This window comes from Struthio camelus, chromosome Z (assembly GCF_040807025.1).
Source record: "Struthio camelus isolate bStrCam1 chromosome Z, bStrCam1.hap1, whole genome shotgun sequence".
Taxonomy (NCBI): domain Eukaryota; kingdom Metazoa; phylum Chordata; class Aves; order Struthioniformes; family Struthionidae; genus Struthio; species Struthio camelus.
In genome coordinates, this window is record NC_090982.1 from 79,189,630 (window position 1) to 79,212,509 (window position 22,880).

Sequence of the window (22,880 nt, forward strand, 5' to 3'; positions counted from 1 at the left end):
TGCTTGTTATCTGAGATACTTAGCTTTTATTTCTGCTGCTCTTGCAGCTTCTGTGTGATCAGGCAATCACTGAATTGCATGTGTGACTTCATCTACTACCATCCTCATGCCCACCTTATGCAGGGGGTAGGCCTTTGATCCCTTACTCTTTGTAGAGGGGTTGTGTGATATACAGGGGATGTGAATTATTGATACATATAATGGGTTGGTAGGTAGAATTCACTGAAACATGACATCTCTTTTATCACTTGTCTCCAGTTACATGCTTATATTAATATAGATTACTTATATGATGCATGATGTGGTAGGAGTTGATAATATTTGAGGACAAGTGCAAAAAACACTTAGATTCTAATTGCAGTGGGAAGTCTCAGCTAGCAAAATTTCCCTTTCTAGTAGAAACCTCTGTTCCACCTCTTCATATAGAGAGTTCTTGTGTGGTAGGTAGAGAAGTAAGATTCACAAAGACTTTCTGCTTTTGTGGGTATGGTAGCTTCATCTGTGTGCTGTTAGTGCTTTCTTCCATTTCAACACGGCGTAGTCATATTTACTCTAGCTAAACTTTGCTTTTTATTGCAGCATTGATTTGGTAACACTACTTCAAAAGCCTGTGACTTCCACCCAAGAAACAGAAGGCAACTCATTTGAGGCTCCCCAGCAACAGACCTTTGGCCAAGCCCTAGTCTTCACAAATTCTCAGCACAGTACCCAGATAGCATCAGGAACTGGCAGCTCCAGTGCTGTAAACTCCTATTCTCCTCAGAGTCTGGTAAAATTGTCTTATGGTTTCTAAATGCTCTACATCTTGAAGAGTAAATGTTTCAGGTCGAACAGCTCTTTCAGTAATGGCTGTTTCATGAGATGTTTTGATGTTTGTAAAATTCAGGGTGCAGATGTTGAAGAAACTGGATTAGGAATAGCTTCACAAAAATGTAAAATATGTGACTTTTTTCTCGTTTTTGCTAGGTGCTTCTTTCCTGGTCTACATGAAGTACTTGTATTAATTTTTGAGTAGAGAACAGATGAGTTTAATGCATCCTGATTTGAGATGAAATTGTTTGTTTATAAAGTGAAGTTCTATGCCAGAAAACTATGATGTGGTATTTCCAAGCACATATCTGACTGTTGTTTGTGGAAAACTGACTATTTCTGAGTTTTCTGGAGTGAAGAAAAGTGGCTTCCCTTCTTTAGTAATTTTGAGGGTTTGAACTTGGACACTTGAAAAGCTTCTCAAAAAATGAATACAACTATTAGTAAATTTTAGGTTGGGAGGCCAAATCCACTAGCCCAATGGAGCAGTGCTGCTGTACCTCCATGACCCCAGATCCAACCAGTAACAAGGCTAAGAATATATTCCTGTACGAACACATGTATACAACACGTATATGCAGCTTGCCATACGTATCAACACAGACAGATGCACACCATCCGCAAACAGCACCAACAGCCTTGGTCTTTTCCCCTCTGGCTGATCAGGAAGAAGGTCTGTTAGGGGGACATAGGTATACCTATGTACACAGTGTGGATACCTACAGCAGCTGGGCTTAGATACTCAGCCCATCCAGTAGCTGGCCCTGGATCCCCAGCCTGCCCAGTTGCTGGCACCTGGACGTGTGAGCCCCCAAGGCCGGCAGCCACACTCAAATTGCTGGTACAGACCCCCTCCCTATCCCCATCCCCATGCACACGCGTGCACGCACACATGATGCACACACTAGACGCACACATGCAGATGGGTCTCAGTTGACCCCACAGTGTCTCTGGCAGTTGGCTGAGACTCCGCTGATCTCCCCAGTAGCCAGCTACCCCTGTGGCTTTGCCCTTAGAGAGACGTGCACACCCAAGCGGGTGTCCCAGTTGACCCCTAGATCCTGCGGTCTCCCTGGCAGTCACCTGGAACTCGTCTGATCCGTCTGTTAGCCAGCAACCCTGTGGTCTTGCCCTTAGAGAGAGGGAGGATGCCCCCCACCCCAGGTCAACTAGCCCATTTGTCTGGCTTGACGTTGTTAATGATTGCACATTCGCTTGCATACCCTCGTTCACCCCAGTCGCTGGCACCATAGACGCATGGGTCCTCTGACCCATGATCCCCCTCCAGCTGCTGGCACTTACTTCACTTACTTTGGTCTCTCCAGTTGCCGGCACCACAGACACGCGGGCCCTTACTACCTGTGGTCTGACTGCAGTTGCTGGCACTTAGACATGCTCCCCAGTGCACACGCATGCACACAGACTAGTGTGTCCCTCACTCAGGAAAATAGAAAGGAATTTCATAAGAAGATAGGACAAACTGCACTAATCAGGCACAGGACATGGCCAGACAAGTGTACAGCCGCCTCTTTACATGCAACGGGTCCTCTTTTTCCACTTATCCCCTTAGTTTCCGAGGTTTGTTCCTCTCCAAATAGCCTGGATGCCTCCTTTTCTCCCCTAAACATCCCATAATAAGTCTCGCACGATCCCCGAATGCTCTTCCCCTGCATCCTATAATGTGTAATACTGCCCTTAGGCAGTAACCCTTCTCATTCTGGAAGGTGCTCTGGAGAACTGCTCCTGTTGACTCATCTTGCAGGATTTCACACTTGGACAATAAGGCTGCTGCTCTCCTGAGACAGCTCTGGGAGGAGCCTGGACGGTTCCTCTAAGTAGGTGATTTGGGTTCCCCCACGTTCCATGGTGCTTCTTTGCTGCTTAGTGTGTGTGGAGCTGTGCTTTTTATCACATAAGGTAACAGTAAACACATGCTATTTTGAGATGCGAAGATTCAAGTAAGTCAGCATTATTCTAGGCACAGCGGTGGAAGTACACTTAGTGGATAGGCAGAGGATCTGGCCTTACACTGCAACAGCTGAATTTTTAGTTGTCATTTATTAGTAATCCAGGGCTGAAAAGGGTTGAACTGTTGCCAAATAGCAGCTGTAGGCCTTGATCATAAGGGTATGTTCAAATTATTTACTACATACTTATCTCTCCCCTTTTTTTGTGTGTGTGTGTTTTGCTAGTCTGCAGTTCTCTGTTCTGGCTTTGGAGAACTTGGATCTTCTAAATTGGCAAACTCTACTGGACCCCAAATCTTGGATCAGTTGAAATCTCCAGGTTTGGGTCAGTTTACCTCTCAACAAAACAATAGTAGCTCTACTACCACTACCACGACTACCACATCATCCTGGGATCTAAAGCCCCCCATTTCTCAATCCTCTGTCCTTAGTCAGTTTGGTAAGTGCTTTGACATAGTTTTCTCTCTCTCTCTGTCCTAGTCAATGAGATTTCTCAGCACAAACAACAGTTTAAAATGGACATGATGAATGGCTTTTTTTGTGAAATGTACTCATAATAATATGATTGGATAGGACATTTAAAGTTCCGCTTGTTTGCTGATAGAGGATGTTATGAATATATCACAAAATAAGTTTTAAGAGGCTTAAGCCTATCAACAGAAGCAGTGCATCTTGTTGAGCTTTCATGTAATGATTTCTTTGAATTAATTTACTTAAAATTTAAATGGAAATTTAATGTGGCTTTGCTTCTCAGCAAATCCTGAAAAATATTCGTTTTGGTCATTCTGTCTGTGCTGCTTTTAGCTGAGTATAAAAGTGTACTGTATTTTGTCTTTCTCTTTTTTCAATTTTTTTTTTTTTCTCCTAACCATTGCATGAATTTGCAATGAGTATTTTTCTTCATAGTGTGCATCCCATCCCGGTGTTTTTTCCTCATGTACAAGTCTACACCTGCTGAGAATGATGCAGATTATGTTTTTATCTTTTCATAACCATATGGATTTTTCATTTAATTGATTAAATTAGGATAAGTGGGTAAAAATGACAGGAACTTTTTTTTTGCAGCGTAGCTTGTAGCAGTGCTCTCACTGTCAGGAAAGATAGGTCTTGTATCTACCTTGTGTTTGTATGTGTCTGTGTATGTTTCTAAATAGATAAGCAGCCAATTTGGTAGTAGCTATAATCTTTTGCACCCAGTAATACTGCTAAAATGTTTATGTACATTTTAAGTCACTTTCTTATGCAGTTTACCAACTGAATATACCAATCTTGTACGTTGTGAGTGCTGTGGATCTCTTTATTAGCCACTGCTCTGAGCCATTGCCTGACTTTCAGTATCTGAAAACCGTGAAAGGGAACACTTGGAAAAAAAAACTACCCATGTCTAGTATGTCTCGACTTTCAGCCAGATTAGAATGATAGATGACTTCCTGCTTGTGCTGAAAATCTCCTTTTTAGGGTCAGGAAATCCTAATTCATGATACCTCTAAATTGCAACTCCAGACACTTTGAAAGTAACCACAATTTAGAGGAACAGTTAACTACAGTGAAAATTGCAGTATTTGACTAAAATAACCTGTGATGGTTTTTTGAGGCCTAATATGTGATAATACCTATTATGACAGTCACATAGTATCTGTTTTCATATTTTTAAAGAAAGATAAATAATAGTAGCTCAAAACTGTGTTTAATGTGAGGAAAGTCAGGTATTGGCTTTTATTACGGCAATGGTGGTGTTCAATGTGGAACTCGTGATGATATCTGAAAGAGATGGTATACACTATGGCTGTAAAATGTGTCAAGTGTGTCATAGCTGTAAACTGTGTCAAGCCCCCTCCCCCAAATTCTTAACATGAAGAGTAGAAGCCCGGAGAGGTGATTTTAATGCTTTAATTTTGATATTCCTTTTTCCAAATGCTGGCTAGACTTTAAATCCCAGCCTGAACCATCCCCAGTTCTGAGCCAGCTGACTCAACGACAGCAGCAGCAAACGCAGGCGGTCCCTGTTCCTCCTCCTGGGTTGGAGTCCTTCTCCTCCCAGGTAAAGCTCCGAGAGCCATCGCCAGTAGACACCTCTACAGCTGTAAGCAAAATGTTGCAGCTCCCCAGCATATCTATGGATAACCAGACAGTGACAGCCCATCAAACCCAGCAAAAACAGATGAAACCACAAAAGCGGAGGATAGCTCCAGCATCCAAGGTAGGTAATTCTGTGGGAGCTCGTCCTCTGTAAACACATAATGTGAGTTACTAGGGAAAAGGAGAGCAAGTGTGTGGTGTATTTCTTGTCTGTAAAGCAGGAAATTCAAAGCTGTATAGTCTTACAGTCCAAAATACAGTGATGTTGTCTTTCCCAAGCACATATCTGATTGCTCTGTGTGGAAAATGACTGTTCTGAGTGATTTTTTGGATTGACTTAGTGATATCTACAAGATGTATGTTGGATAAAGGGGGATGGACATGGATGATACCTTCGTATTACAGAATGGCATGGCTTGCTCTTTCAGCCCCAAATCAGGACATAGAATCAATAAATGAATTTCAGGTTACAAGAATATAGTTTATATGGTGTAAACTGGAGGGTTGTGGCAGATATAGTTAGCAGCAAATGTTGTTGTGATAATTGAATAAGCCTGTAGTTAAAGGAGGGGAAGTTGTTTGTTAGATATACCTTTAATATAGCTAGTGTATATGAAGGAATGGTGACTTTTTCTTTTTCTTTAAGATTCCTGCCTCTGCAGTGGAGATGCCTGGATCAGCTGATGTGACAGGGCTAAATGTTCAGTTTGGAGCTCTGGAGTTTGGGTCAGAGCCTGCCCTCCCAGAGTTTGGATCAACTTCAAGCAATGAGAATACCAGCCAGGCGACCAACAATAGCTTGTACTCGAAATCTGTAAAGTACGTGCACGTTCCCTTTGTGCATTCTTGCATGTCCTCTTTAAGGGTCAAGTTTATACCAAAAATGTGAAGGCAAAGTTACCATGTAACAGAACAGGGAAATATGATGAATTGTAAGGCTCTGTGTTTTCTGTGGGTCACAATTTGAAGCAGGGATCTCTCCTCTAATGGCAGTGAAAATCTCTTTGGATGCATTAGTTTGAAATGTAGATGAGATGCATGTAAATAACCATATAATAAGCTGCCCTTTATAGCATTACTTTCTCATATTTAATTGTCCTGTCTTTCAAATCTTTTTGAGGATTTAACTCCTCAGAGCCCTAATTCTTCTCCTTTTGATCCAGGAGAGATGAACGTTGTACGTTATATATCTGTGTCAGTAGACTGGCACCAGATTACAGATCTGAAGCTCCTATAGGATGATAAGAGAGTATGCGGAAGCTCTTACTTAAATGCTAAAATTACCAATGGTTTAAATACAACCATACTATAACACTTACTTCTTTATGCATTAAAAATTTTGCTTCAGTAAAAATACCGTACATTTTTTCAGAAATACTGTAAAAATGAACTTTTACGTTGACTTGTAGTTTGTAAATGATTTAAGCTGTTTAGAAAGCAATAGTCTTGTATATTTTTAGAGTATTTTTTCCTCTTTGAGTAGTTCATTCTTAGGCTGTCATTGTAGTGTTAGAATTCTATTATGAAAAGAGATTAGGTCTATCTCATCTCATACCAGACTTCTGTGGACCTAGTTGTTTAAAAAGAGTGGGATTATGATGTTTGATTCTCCCAAAGTAAAATTATAGGTTTTTCATGATTAGGTTTTCTAATATAAATAATGTGAATTGGAACCTATTTTGCATGGTTCTGAATAGCTGTATAGGAGCTGATGTTTTCATGAAGGTATCGACATGACATTTACCAAGATGATAAATAACTCTTACTTTTTTCAGTGATCCTTTGAATACCTCTTTGCCAATATCCAATACAGTACAGGAGTCCACCTACACCACCTCTGCCATCACCTCTTCCAGTCTGACCTGCTCATCCCAGAGCACTAGCCCAGTAACAGCAACAACCTCCTATGATCAGAGTTCTGTGCATAGTAGGATAGCATACCAAAGCTCCATGACTCCGTCTGAATCAACTCCTGTTGCAGTTACGGTGAGTGAATTTCAGAAATAAGACCTTGAGAAGAGTTTAATTATTCACGTTATCCACATTAGACTTGTATTACCCTGCTATTTTAATACTTTTAACCAAACCAAGTGGTATCTGTGATTCCCAAGCCATTCTGTTCTCTGTTCTTACTTTTCATGTAGCCATTTTCTTGCCATGCTGTATTTGGGATACAGTACCCTCTGATCTTATGAGCTTCAACATCTTAAAATTGCTGTCTGACCTTTCTTATTAGTAATACTTATCATTCGAGTTGAGTTCCCTTCCCTAAAGCATAGCTTTTAAGAAAGGAACTCTCTATATAAGTATTAGCCATGATATTTTGCCATATCTTGACAGTTTCTGTCCAAAGGTAATACCATTTATTAAGTTTATATGGCACCTAGCAAATGGATCCAAAACTGTTTGTGGCCCCTGCAGCAGCATTACTCTTTTGTTAGTTAGATTTAAGCGGCAGTGGGAATTAGTTTCATGTTTTATTTTAAAAAGCGTATGGGAGATCTAATCTAGGACGGAGAGGATCTCTCTCTGGAGGCGTTCAAAAGCACCTACTCCCTTCATATAGGGAATGTAGGTTTGTTTTAAGAGAACTTAATTTATTAAATGCTTAAGGAACTTGTGAGAATTTAAAGGGTTTTTTGTTTGTTTTTTTGTTTTTTTTTTTTTTTACATCTGGCCTTTGATATGTAATGGCTCAGTCACACTTGTCTTCTGCACTAGCTCGTATGTACTGGTGAGGATCAAGCGTAGACTATCCACTTCTGTACTCCAGCGTTATCCAAAAAACAACTGGTGCTTCTCAAGTCTTATCTTTCAATGGAAAAAAATGGCGTTTTGGCGTCTCTGTGTAACTTGGATAGTTAAAATTGTGAGTTGCATTAGATCAAAAGCACAACCATTTCCTATATGTTAACGCAATTCTCTTTCTTGCATATCAGTGTAAACCTGAAGTTTATGTTGTATACCGTACATGGGAAGGTCCCCTTCAGATGGGTGTAGTTTGGGCAGCGTATGGGGTTCTGTATGTTCAGGACACCTTGCACTTGAGACAACTTTAATATGTGGTTTTGTTAAAGGCAGTAACGAGTTAATTTCCTACCTTTATTGTCTTTAAGTTTAGAATGAACATAGAATTTTGCATGAAGCATGTTGTATGTGTGAATCACTCTGTAAATTTAACATACCTCTGTAAGGTGACTTATTCATTTCTCCTTTGTTTACAGAATGGGCACAGTGGTGTTCGAACACAGCCAACTCTTGACAGTAAGTTTTTAACAAAGCTCCGTTATACACAGGACCATTTTTCTGACCTTTCCTTACTACTTGGTATGCACACAATAGTAGCAGTGATACCTGGTTTAAGGTTTTATACAGTTCTCACTGTTTATCTTTGTCTGACCAATATGAGTTTGTTTTGTACTTGCAAAGAACGTACAGCTTGCTAATTGGCTAATACCGATATATGAAATTAGCCCTATTTTTATATAAATAAATATATATATATATGTGTATACACACACACACACACACACACACACACACACACACATATATATACACACACATATATATATATATATCTCGAAATGTGCAATCCTGGGCAGACTTAGAGTTTGAAACGCTGCCATCCCATCCCTCCCACCCCCCCCCCCCCCATTCTAATTCCTGTGCCCCAAGTTATTGTGTGTGTGTGTATATACATATTAAAATTGTTATATATATATTTTATATATAATATATATATATTTTTTAACCAATTTTTCCAGTTCCCGTTTGGGAAGCTGTGATTAGCCTTTAGTGGTAGTGAAGCAAAGCCACATACTTTTAAAGTATATCTTAGTGAGTGTAGTGCTGCTTATGCCCTGTTGCAACCCTGTGAGCAATACGGGTGACTGCTCTGCTCCCTCTGCTGGGTGGCTTGCCGTCTTGTGGTAGAGTAAAAATACTAGAGTGTTGTCTCCGATTTAGGCATTATTGTTTTCTTTGTACTGGCTTGTTTTTCGTGTGCTATTTTACTTGTACTGCCCTTATAGCTCTCTTCCTGGAGTTAAAATAATTAAAATACAATTTTTGCTCTTTTGGCCTTTATGTGCAGCTTTATGGAAGTTTTTAGGGCAGCAGCGTGAATTAATATCATTTGTAATTCCCACACTTCAACTTTAAGTCTGTCCTCCTCGTAAACATCTCCTCAGTTGTGTCAGTAGTGGGGTAGCTTTTTTTTTTTTATTATTTATACTTATAAACAGAAAGGACTTGAGTATTCAAACCGGTAAATGCTGTTTTTTCTTAGCACCAACTTGTGTTGAAGTTACCTCTTAAAAGAAATTGTAATATATAAGACAGTTTTTCAAATGGAAAACTTTCTTACCCTCAAGTACAGAATTAATGAACAAGGTGTTGAAATTCACTACAAGACTTACCTTTTTGCTATGGAAAAAAAAATTGCAAGAATTCCTAATATTTTTGTAGTTACTTTTTAAGAGCTTCATCACTGGTCCCTTTTTCTATGCCAGTTCTCTTTTGACTTTTGTTTTTTTTCTATGTTGCGAGCCTGTAAGCTGGAATCCCCTTTCTTCCATGTGTCTATTTCACACATCGAAACTATTTTGAAACCTTTCTCTTTTTTCTTACCATTTAAAAGTACTGATCTTTATCCTTCTGTATGTGCTGCTAATAGCTTAGTTAGTAATATTTTTCATCTCTCATCTTTGCTGCTGTTATTCTTTAATATCCAGATCTCATCCTCTCTAAAACTTAAGTCATTCAAAACATGACTGTTGCTGTTCTACTTCTGACCATCCTATTTCTCGCCTAGTGTGGTGGCTTTTTTTTTTTTGGTACATCTTATAAAGGCTCTTAATGAAGATGACGATTTGCTCCCCTCAGGAGGGGACATCTACTTTGACTTCAAGAAGTGAACCAATCAGCCCTGTTACAAATACATTGAGAGTTGTAAATGTCATTTATGTATTTATTTTTAAATTAATGTTGCCAGGAGGTATGGGGTAATACAGCTGCCTTCTTCATAACTATACTTTCATTTTTGACACTTTTTATTTCCTTCTCTGTTCTGTTACCCTCATGCCTATTACTAAGGCTGAGACCTCTTCGTTTCTTTTTGTGTAGCACCCAATCCAACAACCTGACTTGGGACTTGAGGGAGAAAACTCAAACAGTAATGTGAACAGTGATGCTTAACTTCCAAGCACATATTTGGCTTTTGGTGAGGATTTTAAGTTGACTACTTTTATCCTCACAAGCATAAAAGTTAATGGTTGAACCCTTGGGTAAGGATCTTTGGTAGGGACCATGAAAGCATGGTCCAGCAGAAGGCAAGGCTAAACTCACTTCTTGAGTTTTATTGGTGAGCGAGCGTCTTTAATTCTGTGCTCTTCAGAGGACAAAAGAAAATAGTGTAGGAACAGCAGGGAAATTATCCTGGGCAGTTGAGTGTTCCAGTGTCTTATTAAAAGATAGCGATCTTCTGGAAAGGTACGTTTATGGTAAATAGATTCTACTGTGTACAGGCCAAAAATGTGATTTTAATGTTAAGCATTGCTTGTTATCCAAGTCAAGTAAAGTAAGGCAGTATTTGACAACTCTTTGGCCATTAAAAGTACTTAATGCTGTATTTGATGTAGCCTTTTATTATAGCTTGTTTTATTCTACACTTCTGACTCAGTGCTCCAAACGGGTAAGTTGCATGTGCCCTTTGTGCTCCAGTGAACCAAATTTCAGACTTGAGAAGTGCTGTGTAAGCGGAAGAGAAGAAGCAGAGGTACAGGCAAAAGTGGATTTGTGCAGTGCCCTGAAGACTGCAAATAATTTTCCTTTGTGGAAGGGGACTGGAATCAAATGCAAGGAATTTAAAACGTGGATGGAATTGTTGGCAAAAGCTAGTAATCAACTAGTGAGAGGTGAAGTGCAGAAGACTCTAGTTTGCTACATATGTACCAGTGAAGATCATAAGTCTGTTGTAGGTGACAAGCTTAAAGAGAAAAATTGTTAGTTCTGTTGCCATCTGAATTTTCTTTAATAGCCAAGCTGCTTGATACTGTTGCTGATTATCAACCGTCAGGTTTTTGTAAACCAAGTGGAGAATACTATCTTCCTGAATCCAGCTTGGGATGTTATGTATCCTGGAATTCATCTCTGAATGCCTTTTTCTAACTTATTGCAGCTACTTCATCAGCTCCAACATCTAAGACAGAGCCCTCTCCCTCATTACCTTCTGGGGGTTCTCTGCCTAGCGTGGTGTCCACTACTGCTTCGCTTCTGCCTTCAGCATCGCAGCACTCGGCAACGTTGTCCAGCTTGCCTCAGTCCAGTGACTTGGCCAGCAGCTCACTTTCCCAGTTAAGCAGGTACAGTAGGAGTTGTGGTAAACTGAAAGGAGTTGATTTTTGGGGAAAGGGCAAATGTATGGGGGCTGTCAGACAGTAGGGTCCCCTTTTCTGTCATTAACTTAAATTAGGAGAGATATTTAAAGACACCAGGATATTTCGGGCTGTGAAGCGTAAGCCCTGGGCTGCCTCTTAATGATAGAGCAGCTGCTGCCCTCAAATTTTCATGGTGTATAAACAGCTTTCTGTTGCAAGGACCTCCTGCTTCAGTTTTATGCCAGTTAGTTAACTGATCCCCCAGTTTTTGTTGTTGTTTTTTTCCCTACTTTAACTGCAGTCCTGCTGTTTGTTAAGTACTTCAGATTTGAAATCGCTCCTTAAGAGTTTACTTCCTGGCTAATTGTAAGCATTGTAGTTTTATTCATGTTTATGTTTCTTAAAATTAAAAAAGTGAAATGCTTCCATAGGGACAACGTATGGATTTTTCTTTTTCTAAGACATTTCCTTAAGATACTTCCGAATATCAAATTGTTGCTCTTGGAAGTGCATTCAACACAGCTTAGCTCATTTGCATTATCTGTCTGTTTTTCAGTGCCTGTTACTTGAGCTCTGTCCTCAGGCATGTGACATTCTGAGGCTATCCTGGTCCGTTAAGTTTTTAACACTGACCTTTGTGCTATATTTGGGTGTAATCCCAGAAATGAATAGCGTATCACAGGTTTTCTCTGTTTCTTAGCTGGGGTATGATTGATCCCCTTTTATACCATGAATGTTTTCTGTTGAATGGAGTTGCAAATGTGTCAAATAATTCCATTCCCATTAGAAACGTCACTTCTCTGCATTTCCATTTTTTTGGAAAAGCTTTGTATGTTGGTAGAAATTTTGTTTGGAGGGTTGATGCTGTGGGGCAGATGCTGACTGTCATGAAAAGATGATGCCTGAATTCCAAGCTTGTCCGCCTATTGTGCTGGCAGCTCTTGTCTGAGTCTCTACTCCAGGTCAGAAAATGAATTAAGGCCTCTTAGAAGAGGATTGTGTGGATGAGGGAGTGTTTTAGAACTACCTGCTGGACTAAACCATTTCTTTCCTTGCTACCTGAAGTGGTGTCATCCTGATTCCTGCAGATGAGGATCAGTTTTAATTACTCAAAGTGAAATGAATCTGTGAAAGTGCCAAGATTTGCACTGGTCCCTCACCTTGAGCAGCTGTCAGAAGTGTCCGCCCTTAAATTAGGTCATATTGTTTAGTCTGAAGCTTTATTATAAGCACTGCTGTGTGTGTGGGTTTTTTTTATGGCTATTTCCATGGAAATTACTAAATATTTGTTGAATTCAAGATCTCTCTTGCTCCTGATTCACATGAGGAGGGGCTTGTTGAACACCAAACCATAGATATTATGAAGTGAACATGCAAATACATGAATGATTACAGTCCAGTTCTAAGTCATTGTGTGATGGCTGGCTTTATTCAATGTTCTTTTTTTATATTCCATATTGTACTATGACTGTTCTGTTCTTGACCTTGAAGGTAAGGTATAATTTTCGTCAACATAAATATTTAAGAATCAATTTCAGTCATCTTTCAAGGAGACATTTAGCAGTCTTTGGATTATAGATGAACGTTGGTGCTGCTGTTACTGCCTCAAGTTTACGGGCCTGCTCAGCTAGGGAAAAAGGTGGTGCTAAGACTAGATGTGCTTCCTAAAACCAAGTTGTCTGAGTATGTCTTTCCTCAGTGGGTTCCCTATTTTGACATCTTACGGTGTACGTATAAAACTGAACTGGTTGTTCTGATTCATGTTTTAAATGAGGGAATGGCTTTTGAGGGGTGTGGAGGTACTAACTGGGCTTGATTAAATTGCCAGATTCTGTAGTAGTCTAATTTTCCTGCTTTCACAGCTGATCTTTATTTGCTGTTTTTTAATCTTTGTCTTTGGAGAGAATGTTAGGGCTGTTGGCAGGCTTATGGGGCAAATGCCCTATAGTTTTAAATAGCTGAACAAATATTATGCAGATCAAATTGTCAGAAACACCATAGGGAATCAAACCAAAGCACTGCCTCACCTGGTACTGTCTCCAGTGGCAGCTGACAGTTGCTCAGGGAAAGAATGAGAAACAAGCTGTGCAGTGTGAACCTTCTTCTGGTGTACTCTTCCGGTTTTGTACAGTAAGTGTCTTGGAGTCTTTGCTATGTAATTCCTGAAGCAACTGTTGACTTTCTAAAAAATGCAGTAACTGATAAATAGGAATGAATAGTGTTTTAGATGTTTGTCACAACGTTTTTTGCAATGTTGTCAGAGTAGCATATGGCAGAACATACTCATTTCATGTTGTTATTAATGGTTTACTATGTACTTCTAATTTTTTTTTTTTTACTAAGTAGTAGGTAGTAAGAAATTAGTTAAAGGACTATATGGGCTATATATTGTCTATATAGCTATATATGTATTTAAGATATAAGCTGATTCTAGGATAAATTAATTGTATTAATTTTTCATAATTTCTTTCTAGCTCCCTTTCCAATCATCAGAGCAGCCTCTCCCCTGCCTCAGTGTTGTCTTCAAGCACATCACATGCAGTAAGTCCTGTTTGCGTTTCAACAGATGTTTGGCATGTAGTTAGTTTAGCTGATGGTTAATGTTCCCCCTCTCTTAATGTTTGTTGTGTCCCAGTACACCAAGAACTGAGACAAGAGCTTTATCTCAAGGGAGAAGGAGGACTGCCAGCCCTCTAGTGGCAAAAAGATTGTCTTTGCTACTTGTGATTTGTACTCCTTGGAGAATAACTATTACAGAGAGCTGCCTGTTGCACAGCTGCAGAGGAAATTTCCATTCTAGACAGAGGGAGGGAGTAAGGAAAAATTTCTTGTAATAAGCATATTAAAAATAATCTTTAAAATTGACTCTCTGAAACCGCTCCAAAATGTGGAGCGTTAGCCGTCTTCACTGAAGATGTTAGCTGGCGAACATCTGTAATGTAATGACGAACGCCTCTTAACAGATGATTTTGAAATTTACCATGGGACTGCTGTCACCTGTGTATTTCATGCATTTGAGATAACAAGACAAGAATAGGGTACTCTAGATGAGATTGCACAGATATTTATATAAATGAGATACACGCTGCCTGGTTGTTCTGTGATGGGATACCTCTGTACAGTCCTGGTTGAAGCGTGCAGATAAGTTACTGTGAGCATGGCTTTTCCTTATATCTGTATTTCAGTTTAATGCTCCATCCCTACTGAGTATAGATCTTGAAAATTCACTTATCCAAATGTCTGTCTTTCCTGTGGTCAGAGTTGTTTTGGCTCCTGTATGTTGATGATACTGCTGTTGCAAGTGTGATCAGCTTACAGTTAAGGCACAGTGTTGTCCTAGGTTCAATCCAGGAACTCCTTTATGCTCATGTTCCTGTAATATATCTGGTCTGTGTTTCAGTTCACTACATTGATCCTGTTATGAGGCATTGCAGTTTTAATCTTTTAATTTCTACAAATGTCCTGAGGAAATTGTGATAGTGGTGTTTTGTTTTCTTCCTGAAACAAATACTGTCCTTTGGAAGAACATAGGAGTTTATTTTAAATAACAAGTACTAGCTTAAAAGAATATGCAATCAAAAGGTAAGAAATAATGCAATAGAGGGACATTTGAGTTACTGTGATATAATTTTGTGATAGATATAGCTGTTTGAATTTAACTCTCAGAAATAGGTTTTTTTGAACATTTAAAGAGAAAAAATTGCAAGCATGCAACTTAGTTGCTTGCTTGGTATGTAGATAATGCATATAATATTGCACATTCTCTTGCATGTGCTGCTGTTATTTAAAAGGTTGGTTGTTTTTTCCCAGCATCTTCCACCGTGGTTTATTTGTTCTGTGATCCTCGTTCTTTTTGTCTCCTTTCTAGCACACTAGTGTTGAGAACACAACTTCGCTCCAGCCCTCAACAACCTTTTCAGCTGCTTCAACCTCAGCCACTAGCACCACCTCCTCGGTTGTCAGCATGGCAAGCAGTATGAACACTACAAACAGCCTTGGCCTGAGTGTTACCAGTGTGTCTATACCAGCTGCTACTACACGGGCAGCTCCCTTAGTGTCTTCAGGTTCGCAATATTAACAGATCACGTGGATAGGGGATTCCAATCTGCAGGGCTGTCAGTTGAGCATCTCACAAGCAGTAACTTTGCTAAGAAATCCAGGCTTGACTAGCATTTTCAGCATGCTTTATTTGCTGGCTTATAAAATAAAGTTGCCTACTTTTGTGCATTTGAAGTATTTGTTAGGGTGTTATGTACCGTTTATATAGCACAATCCGTCTCTAAAGAGCCTTATAAATAGACAGCAGAGCAACTCTGACTTTGTAAGTTTGAGACTAGTAGATTTGTCCAGTTTGTATTCTAGGTTGTCATCAGCTCTTGGTGTGAGTTCACATCACCTTTAATTTCAAGTCTTCTCTGTGACTTGAATTCATCTGGCAGTGTCAAAATACACTGCAGTGTCCTCATTATCATTGTCACGTCCTTAGTGCCACATTTACAGAAGTGGAAAAGGTATCTGATGTCTGGGTCAAGCCACAGCAAATACCACTTTTGAAAAGGATATCCACAGAGAAAGAAGGTGGTGAAGCTTCTTGCGCTGAACTGGAAACAATGCTAAATTTCCCTATTGTTTCTCTCATCAACTTAAACTGCTAAAAGAAAATCCTGTAGGGGAAAGTAAATGATATAAATATTAAGATCAAACTTATATGCACAAGGATTTCCTCTTTTCCCCTTCCCACATTTTGTAAATGAAGCATCTGATGACTGGCCAGACAAAGTGCACTGCTTCGTGGACGCAATTGAAACTGTCTTTATTTTCTTTGTTTTTCCTGGCTGCAATAAATCATCCGCAGAAAGTATGCTGACAACATTTAGTGCTTTCTAGTGCTGGGGACCAGGGAGGAATGTTTGCACAGAGCAGAAAATGAGAGCAGAGAGTTTGCTGTCGTAGATTGAGAACAGTATCTAAATTTTACCTTCAAGAGAGGACCAAGGAAAGGAGAAGTTCCTGTAATTCTTGTAATCCTCTCAGATGAAGTAAACTACAAAATCAGACTATTCTCTGATAGGACTGTTATGTTCAGTCTAAAGTAATCGGTGCTTTCACTTACTTCAGGTATGGTTAAACTCCTCAGGCTGTTTTGAGCGTTTTCATTAATTAGCACTAAATTCTTTTATGCGCCTCTGCTCTTTAGAAGCTATGATAAATCATGCAGCTGTCAGGGCCCATGAGCTCTGTTGTCTCAAGGCTGAAGCCTTTTTTTTCTTTCTTTTTTTTTTTCTTTCTTTTTCCCTCTTCCCTTAAAGGCTTCTTAAAGCGTCTATGTTTTGGTTCTACAGGCAAAGCTCCCCCAAACCTGCCCCAAGGTGTACCGCCGTTGTTGCATAACCAGTATATTGTGGGACCTGGAGGACTTCTACCTGCCTACCCAGTAAGCAATTTAATTGTACTTGTCCTCAATTACTTAACCCTTGCGGGAAGTAGGCCCTCCAGACCTGCTGCTCTCTGTGCCAAGGTGTTTATGTTGGCACATGTTGCATCTGGAATCTGTGTTCCAGGTGCTGAAGAGTATGTGTGCCATGCTCAGTGGGGGTTTACAGTTGACAGAAAATTTCAAAACAGACCTGATTTGGCTGCTGTTGAAGTTGAACGTATGTTTTGCTATGGTTTTCAACGGAATCAGATTTTAGGCCCTTTCAGTCAAATTAGAATCGTTCAGGTTTGTCTTACTGGAATAGATTTATTGTAGTAGTGCTTGAAACATGCTGTGTATCTTGTCTGTCTATTTTGAAATACTGCATGGTTTCTTGATGTCTGACCAGGTTCAATATCTTTTTATTCTCCTGTTTTCTGAATCAGAAGCTTTATTCTAATGTTTTTCTTTATGTATCACACTTAATGTGAGAGATAACTGTGGACTGCTTTGTGGCCTTCTTACTAAATCTTAAATCATTATGTTCTTGGAAGCACTGATTGCATTAGAGTGTTGTTGCATTGACTCCCAGATCTGAATGCCCTGTACGTTTTTCACTAGTTGGTGAATGACACATCTGTGAAAACAATATTGAAGACTGGACAGTTAAACGCTGTTCAAAGGACTGCTGTCACTGAAAAACGGAATTAGGGTGACAAGCCATTTTAAGCTTAGCTATACTAGCCTTAAAATGCTATATGCTGCACCATGATAGTACAATGTGACATACAGCTTTGCATCTTCAAAATAGGCTGGACCTAGATCAAGCTCAGTTTAAAGCCCCAAATTAGTCATTGTTAAAGAAAAGTGTTATAATGATGTTGTATTTTTATCTGTCTTTAAGCAGATTTATGGTTATGATGATCTCCAGATGCTTCAATCCAGGCTGCCAATGGTAAGTAAATGATTTGGCTTTTTCATTTTAAACAAGATATCTTCAGAGTTGGCCCTCTGTGCAGCACAAATTTGACAATGACTGTATATTCTGTTTGGCTGAATATCCACAGGGTTTCTCTAGGTGGTGTAAATTTAAGAAGAATGATTGTTGCCACCTGCATTTTTCCATCCTGCAAATTCTGTAAACAGAAGTAAAAACGCACTTTCCGCTGTTGAGTGGAGAAATTTTTATCTGGATTGTCGCAGCAATATGAAATCTTTTCAAACCTCTCTGAAATCTGAGTGTGGGCTCTTCCTCTTTGCAAGGAGTAGGGTTGAACAGCAAGGCCTAGTATGCAAATTGGCAGCCAGCAAGTGCATCTGACAGGTTTTGGAGATTACCTTTCCATATGCATCATGACAAAAATGCATCAGTAGATGAGCTACAGGGGAAGAGTGTACTAAGTTTTCTTCCTTGCCTGAATCCCGAATATGAATTGCATGTGAGAGAAGCTGAGCTCCTAAGTAGATTCAGAAAGAGTCTCAGCCTAGTTACCAGAAAGGTAAGGATTTTGTTTCCAGAAAACTGGAGTAAGGAACTTGGAAAGTTTGGTGGTGTATACCTGAGAAAAGTAGGAGGACTGTGCGTTGCCCTATGTTGACAGGGGCAGAAGTGGAACTATAAGGCGGCAATCTGGAGAGAGGTAGCACTGAATGGATGTTGCAGTCAAAGACTCAAGTCAGTAGCAGGTCATCCATGTGGAATCTGAAGGGCAGCCAAAGATTCAGAGTCAAATGGAATAGAGGGATGTCCCAGATAAAATCCTATCTCATCCTGGGGAAGAGGAGGAAAAAAGGATTGGGGGTGAGAGGGAAGAGAGAGCACATCTGTGAAGATTTTAACCTGCTGAGGCATAATTATTGGAAGAATTATCTACTAGAATGAATGGAATTGTCTTTCAGAGAGGTTGATAAGTAATAACATAGTGGTAGCTCTTCCGGGGCCAGGAGAGATGATGCAGCTTTCAGGGTGGACAGGCTTCTGAAGGCGGTGAACAGATAACTCCTGGTGGACATGGTGTGGTACCACAGCATAGCACCACAAGGGACAGATGGGTTCAGACAACTTAGGAGGGGAATGTTTTCTAGGGCATCCTGCATGACCCAGAGATGCAGAAGATTTGGGAAGTGTGCCACTGGCTAAAGGGTTTAAGGCTAGAGTGAGATGTGAAGTGTTGGAGTGTCCTTGGGAAGGCAGGTTTATGGTTACGTTGGTAGGAGATGAAGCGTATTCTGGCAGGGCTGCTCAGCTTTTATCAGGGTACGTTTTGCATCTGTTATTTGAATTCTGGGCAGGAGAGCTTTGTACCTCTAGCTGTCCCATGGGACCATGCCAGCAGATCATGCTACTTGGGTGGGGAAGTTTGATTCTAAGGGTGCAGGAGTTGGTAGTTATGGAGGTTATTTGCAGGTGATGACAATAAATGGAGTAAAAAACAAATGGGTAACTCTTAATCTGAATTTAATATGGCAAAGCACATAGGCAATTAACAAATTTATTTTTTCTAGCCGCTCAGGCCCAAGAGTTAAGAGTAAACAAGATAAAATGGAAGGATTCATATTTAAACACGTGTATGATATTCCTAAAACTTGCTAAGGAGATTTACTTTCTTGGAATATTAAATTCACTATAGTCAATTAATAAAATAATAAAAAGAAGAGCAGGTACATGGAAATGGTAGCCTGTAGTCTTATAATTGGCTTTACTTATTCTAAACTCTCTGGGAGCTCAAATTTGAATGATTGTGGAAAAATAATAAAGCAGCATTCAATGAAGCAGAGTATGCCATTCTTGATTTTATTTATCTACAGGATGCTAAATTGTACAAGCGTTCTAGTAGTGTTCCTTGACTCTTCCCTCTAAGATGCACCGTTATTGCTGCATCGTTATTGAGAAATACCAAGTCAGTCAGTCAGGCTGCAGTTATCATACATCAATGCTGAATCTTGCTGGAATTGAAAAATATTATAATAGTTTCTGAATTCAGATGTGATAGGCACCAAGTAGGAATTCTCTGTTTAACCTCGTCTGAAAGAGAGGAATTATTCTGTGGACTAAAAATCAAAGGACGAATAGGCAAAAATAATGATGTAGGTAAGGTTAAAACTCATCAAGTTAAAAGAAATGATCAAATTAGAAGAAATGATGTATCTCAGGTCAACTCTTAAAGTTAAAAGAAAAAGTTAAAATTAAAAATGTAGTTGATAACTGATAATGAATTAATGTTAAACTGAAATCTTTTTCTGATCCAAAGTGGAAACAGCTGTTGAAATGCATTTAAAAAGAAAAGAAAGTTGAGAAATACTGTTAATAGTGGACATAATTCAGAAGCTAGAAATCACAGAAAACAGCTGAAGAAAATAACAGGGCAAGCATTTACGGCCAGAAGAAGTAAAAACTGAGACTAAAAATGCAAGCGTTAGGTAATGATAAAAAGAGGAAATATTTCATGCAATGGGAAAAACCAAGCTGTGAAAGAAATAATGTTTTACTTCAGAAGAAGAAGCTTCATGTCTATATTACAAGATAAAAATGAAAAACTAGCCATTCTGTTTTTCTCGGTATATTTGGTAGATGATCTTAAATCGGGGTCCCGTATGACTGGGATGCAAAGACTTGGAAATAAGTGATGAAAAAGCATTACTGAAAACTTCTTGGGGGTGTCTTTTTTCCTAGCAAAAGTTCTGAAACCTGGAAAAGTTCCAGAGAGAGCAGATTACTCCATGTTGAAATAAAAGGAAAGACCTGGCTAAATGAAGACATGGCAACTTGATATCAGTTCCGGAAAAGTAATGGATGGCGGAAAAAATACATCAGAGTTAGATAAATTGAGACGAAATTATTAAAAACAAATAAGAGATTCCATGATGAATTAGGGAAATGAGAATATTGGTATTAAAGTTGGCATCCCCCCCCCCACCTACAACTTAAACGCATGGAAAAAATGTCTACCTTGATGAACATGTGGTAGGGAAACAGGAAACGGAAAGCAAACAGAACAAAGTACATACTTGGGTTAAGATTAAACAACACACAAACTACAAACGATAACAATTATGATGCGCCAATATTCCAAAAAAATATTAGGAGTAGATTCTTGGTTCTACACCAGACTTTTTCTCCACAAAACCAGAGAAGTGATGATATCTTTACTGAAAAGAGGAATATATGAAACATGTTAGGAAGAATTTGTTAGACAAGGGGATGAGCCTTGGACCATGGGGAAGGGTTGCCTCCTCAGCAAGTGGAGGTAGAAGAGGTAAAATGTGGGAGCAAAGATATGAGCTGTGGCCTGAGGTCTGCAGCCTGTGGAGTGTATGTGAGCACGAGGGGCTGGAGGTGTGAGAGCTGTGGCCTTTACTGTGCTGCAGTCAGGGTGGGTGGGTGCCTGGTGCCGCATTCCTTGGGGGAGGCTTAAAAGTTGGGTGTACCTCCTGCTTGGTACATCTTGGCATCTGGCTGGAGCTGTTGGCAGCCAGGAGCATGTTTATGATCACCTGCTTGGCCCCCACTCTTCTGTGGAGGTTGTTAGAAGGGTTTGTGCCAAGGAGGTGGTTGTAGGTTTTGCGCATTATTTACACTGAAAGAGGGCAGTTGAGGAGATGAAGTGGGAATCTGGGTGCTGTTGGTTTTAGATCCTGCCAGGAAGGAAAGGACTTCTGGAAATACAAAAGCAATGAAGAAGAGAGGCTGGTTGATGGGACAGTATACCTCCAAAGTGAATTTATGAAAGTTCAGGCAGGCCAAGTACAAGCTTTCTGTGTTCAGGAAGAGAATGTAATCATGTCTTTGTCAACATCTGGTGTTTCTCCTGCCTATATCTCACAAGAAGAATTGAGCTACCTGTGCTACGGTGTCTGTGGGAGACAGACTAGTTCCAGTCTGTGGGCTGTCTAATGTTCCAGGAGTGTGTGCCAGGAGCCCCCGGATGGTCTCTTGCAACGTGCAGCAGCTGGAGGAGGCGTGGCAGGCGGGCAGGCAGCATGGGTGAACGTGGGGCTGGTGCCCAAGGAAGAGGGGAGAGCGGCGAAGGTGGTGGGAGGGAGAGGAGAAGAGAGGGAGAGGCTGCTTGGGAGGGGGAATGGAGAGTCAGGGTGGGTGTGAAGGGCTGGAGTCGGGCAAGGCAGAGGTGAGGTGGGGCTGGAAGGAGAAAGGTTTCTGTAAGTCCCCGGGAGGCTAAGGAGAGTGTGGGCGAGTGTCTGCCTGGGTCCGGGGGGGTAGCGAGGAGGGATTGGGAAGAGGCTGAGGTACCGGGTGCCTGTTGTGTGCCAGTTGTTGTTGGTAAGGCTTGTCCTCGGGGCCTCGCAGGTGCGTGAGGCCGTTTGGAGAGCGTGTGGGAGCAAAGGTGTGTCCACGGTAGGAGAAGAAAGAGGGTAGGGGTCCCTTAAGGCCCGTGGGCATGCGGGAGTGCCTGTGAGCGCATGGGATGCGCCCGCGGGTGTTGCAGGAGGCGTTTTGGCGTTTTTGGGTAGCCGCTGTGCCTCGCTGTTGCAAGGTGCTGTGCATCAGGGGAGGTTGCTGCTGAGTGGCAAAAGGGCGGGGTCGCCACTGTGTTGGAGAAGGGCAAGAGGGAGGACGCAGGGAAGTGGAGGCCGGTGAGACTGAGGCCAGTGGCTGGGCTGTTTCTGGAGGAGGTTTGTCTGGGCAGGTGTTTCTGAAGAGCTGAGTGCCGTGGAGGTGAGCGGGAGGAGGGAGCCTGCGTTTTCCACGGGCAGATGCTGCGTGAGTGGGGTGGTAGCTGGGCATGAGGAGGTGAGTGGTGGGCGGTGTTGAGCAGGGTAGAGCAGTGGACGTTGCATGCGGCGATTTTTGGAAAGGCCTTTGTCAGAGGCTGGCCTCTTTTGGCTAGCGGCAGCTCGGCTCGGTGCGCTCTGCCTAGGTTAGGGCGGAGAGGGGTGTGACGAGAAGGGGAACGCGGCTCTCCGGAGAGCTGCGGTCAGGGGTGCAGCGTGCTGTTGGCAGGCAGTAACTGGTGGGGGGGCCGGGTGGGTGGGTGTTGGCGCCAGAGCTGTTTGATGCGTGCGTTGCCGCCGTGGTTGATGGGAAGACTGCGCTCCGAGGACAGTTGTGGCTGCCGGAGAGGTGTCGGAGTGGAGCGGTCATTGGGCCGGAGGGCAGGGCTGCTCCTGATGGGGGGGGGGTTGGGGGGGGGGGGGAGCGGACCTGGAGAGGCGGGAGAAGTAACCCGTGTGGCGGGAAGCTGCTGAAGTTGCAGAAGGGCCAGTGCAAGG

General features: G+C 41.2%; 1 protein-coding gene and 2 non-coding genes across 3 annotated transcripts in view; all 3 read left to right on the forward strand.

Annotated features, from left to right (window-relative positions):
* Window positions 1-561: 561 nt before the first annotated feature.
* The window catches only part of LOC138064673 (ubiquitin-associated protein 2-like), a 112,606-nt gene continuing 90,287 nt past the window's right edge, over window positions 562-22,880 (forward strand). The window contains exons 1-11 of the mRNA XM_068928342.1: window positions 562-769; window positions 3,003-3,216; window positions 4,703-4,977; window positions 5,503-5,675; window positions 6,632-6,842; window positions 8,081-8,120; window positions 11,038-11,221; window positions 13,711-13,777; window positions 15,105-15,300; window positions 16,579-16,670; window positions 17,560-17,607. Coding sequence (XP_068784443.1) covers window positions 4,870-4,977; window positions 5,503-5,675; window positions 6,632-6,842; window positions 8,081-8,120; window positions 11,038-11,221; window positions 13,711-13,777; window positions 15,105-15,300; window positions 16,579-16,670; window positions 17,560-17,607 — 1,119 coding nt within the window. The 5' untranslated portion in view covers window positions 562-769; window positions 3,003-3,216; window positions 4,703-4,869. The remainder of the gene's footprint in view (window positions 770-3,002; window positions 3,217-4,702; window positions 4,978-5,502; window positions 5,676-6,631; window positions 6,843-8,080; window positions 8,121-11,037; window positions 11,222-13,710; window positions 13,778-15,104; window positions 15,301-16,578; window positions 16,671-17,559; window positions 17,608-22,880) is intronic.
* Window positions 1,081-1,164, forward strand: LOC138064872 (small nucleolar RNA SNORD121A). The gene has a single exon (XR_011138129.1). It is a non-coding gene; the product is annotated as a small nucleolar RNA SNORD121A (small nucleolar RNA).
* Window positions 5,104-5,189, forward strand: LOC138064874 (small nucleolar RNA SNORD121A). The gene has a single exon (XR_011138131.1). It is a non-coding gene; the product is annotated as a small nucleolar RNA SNORD121A (small nucleolar RNA).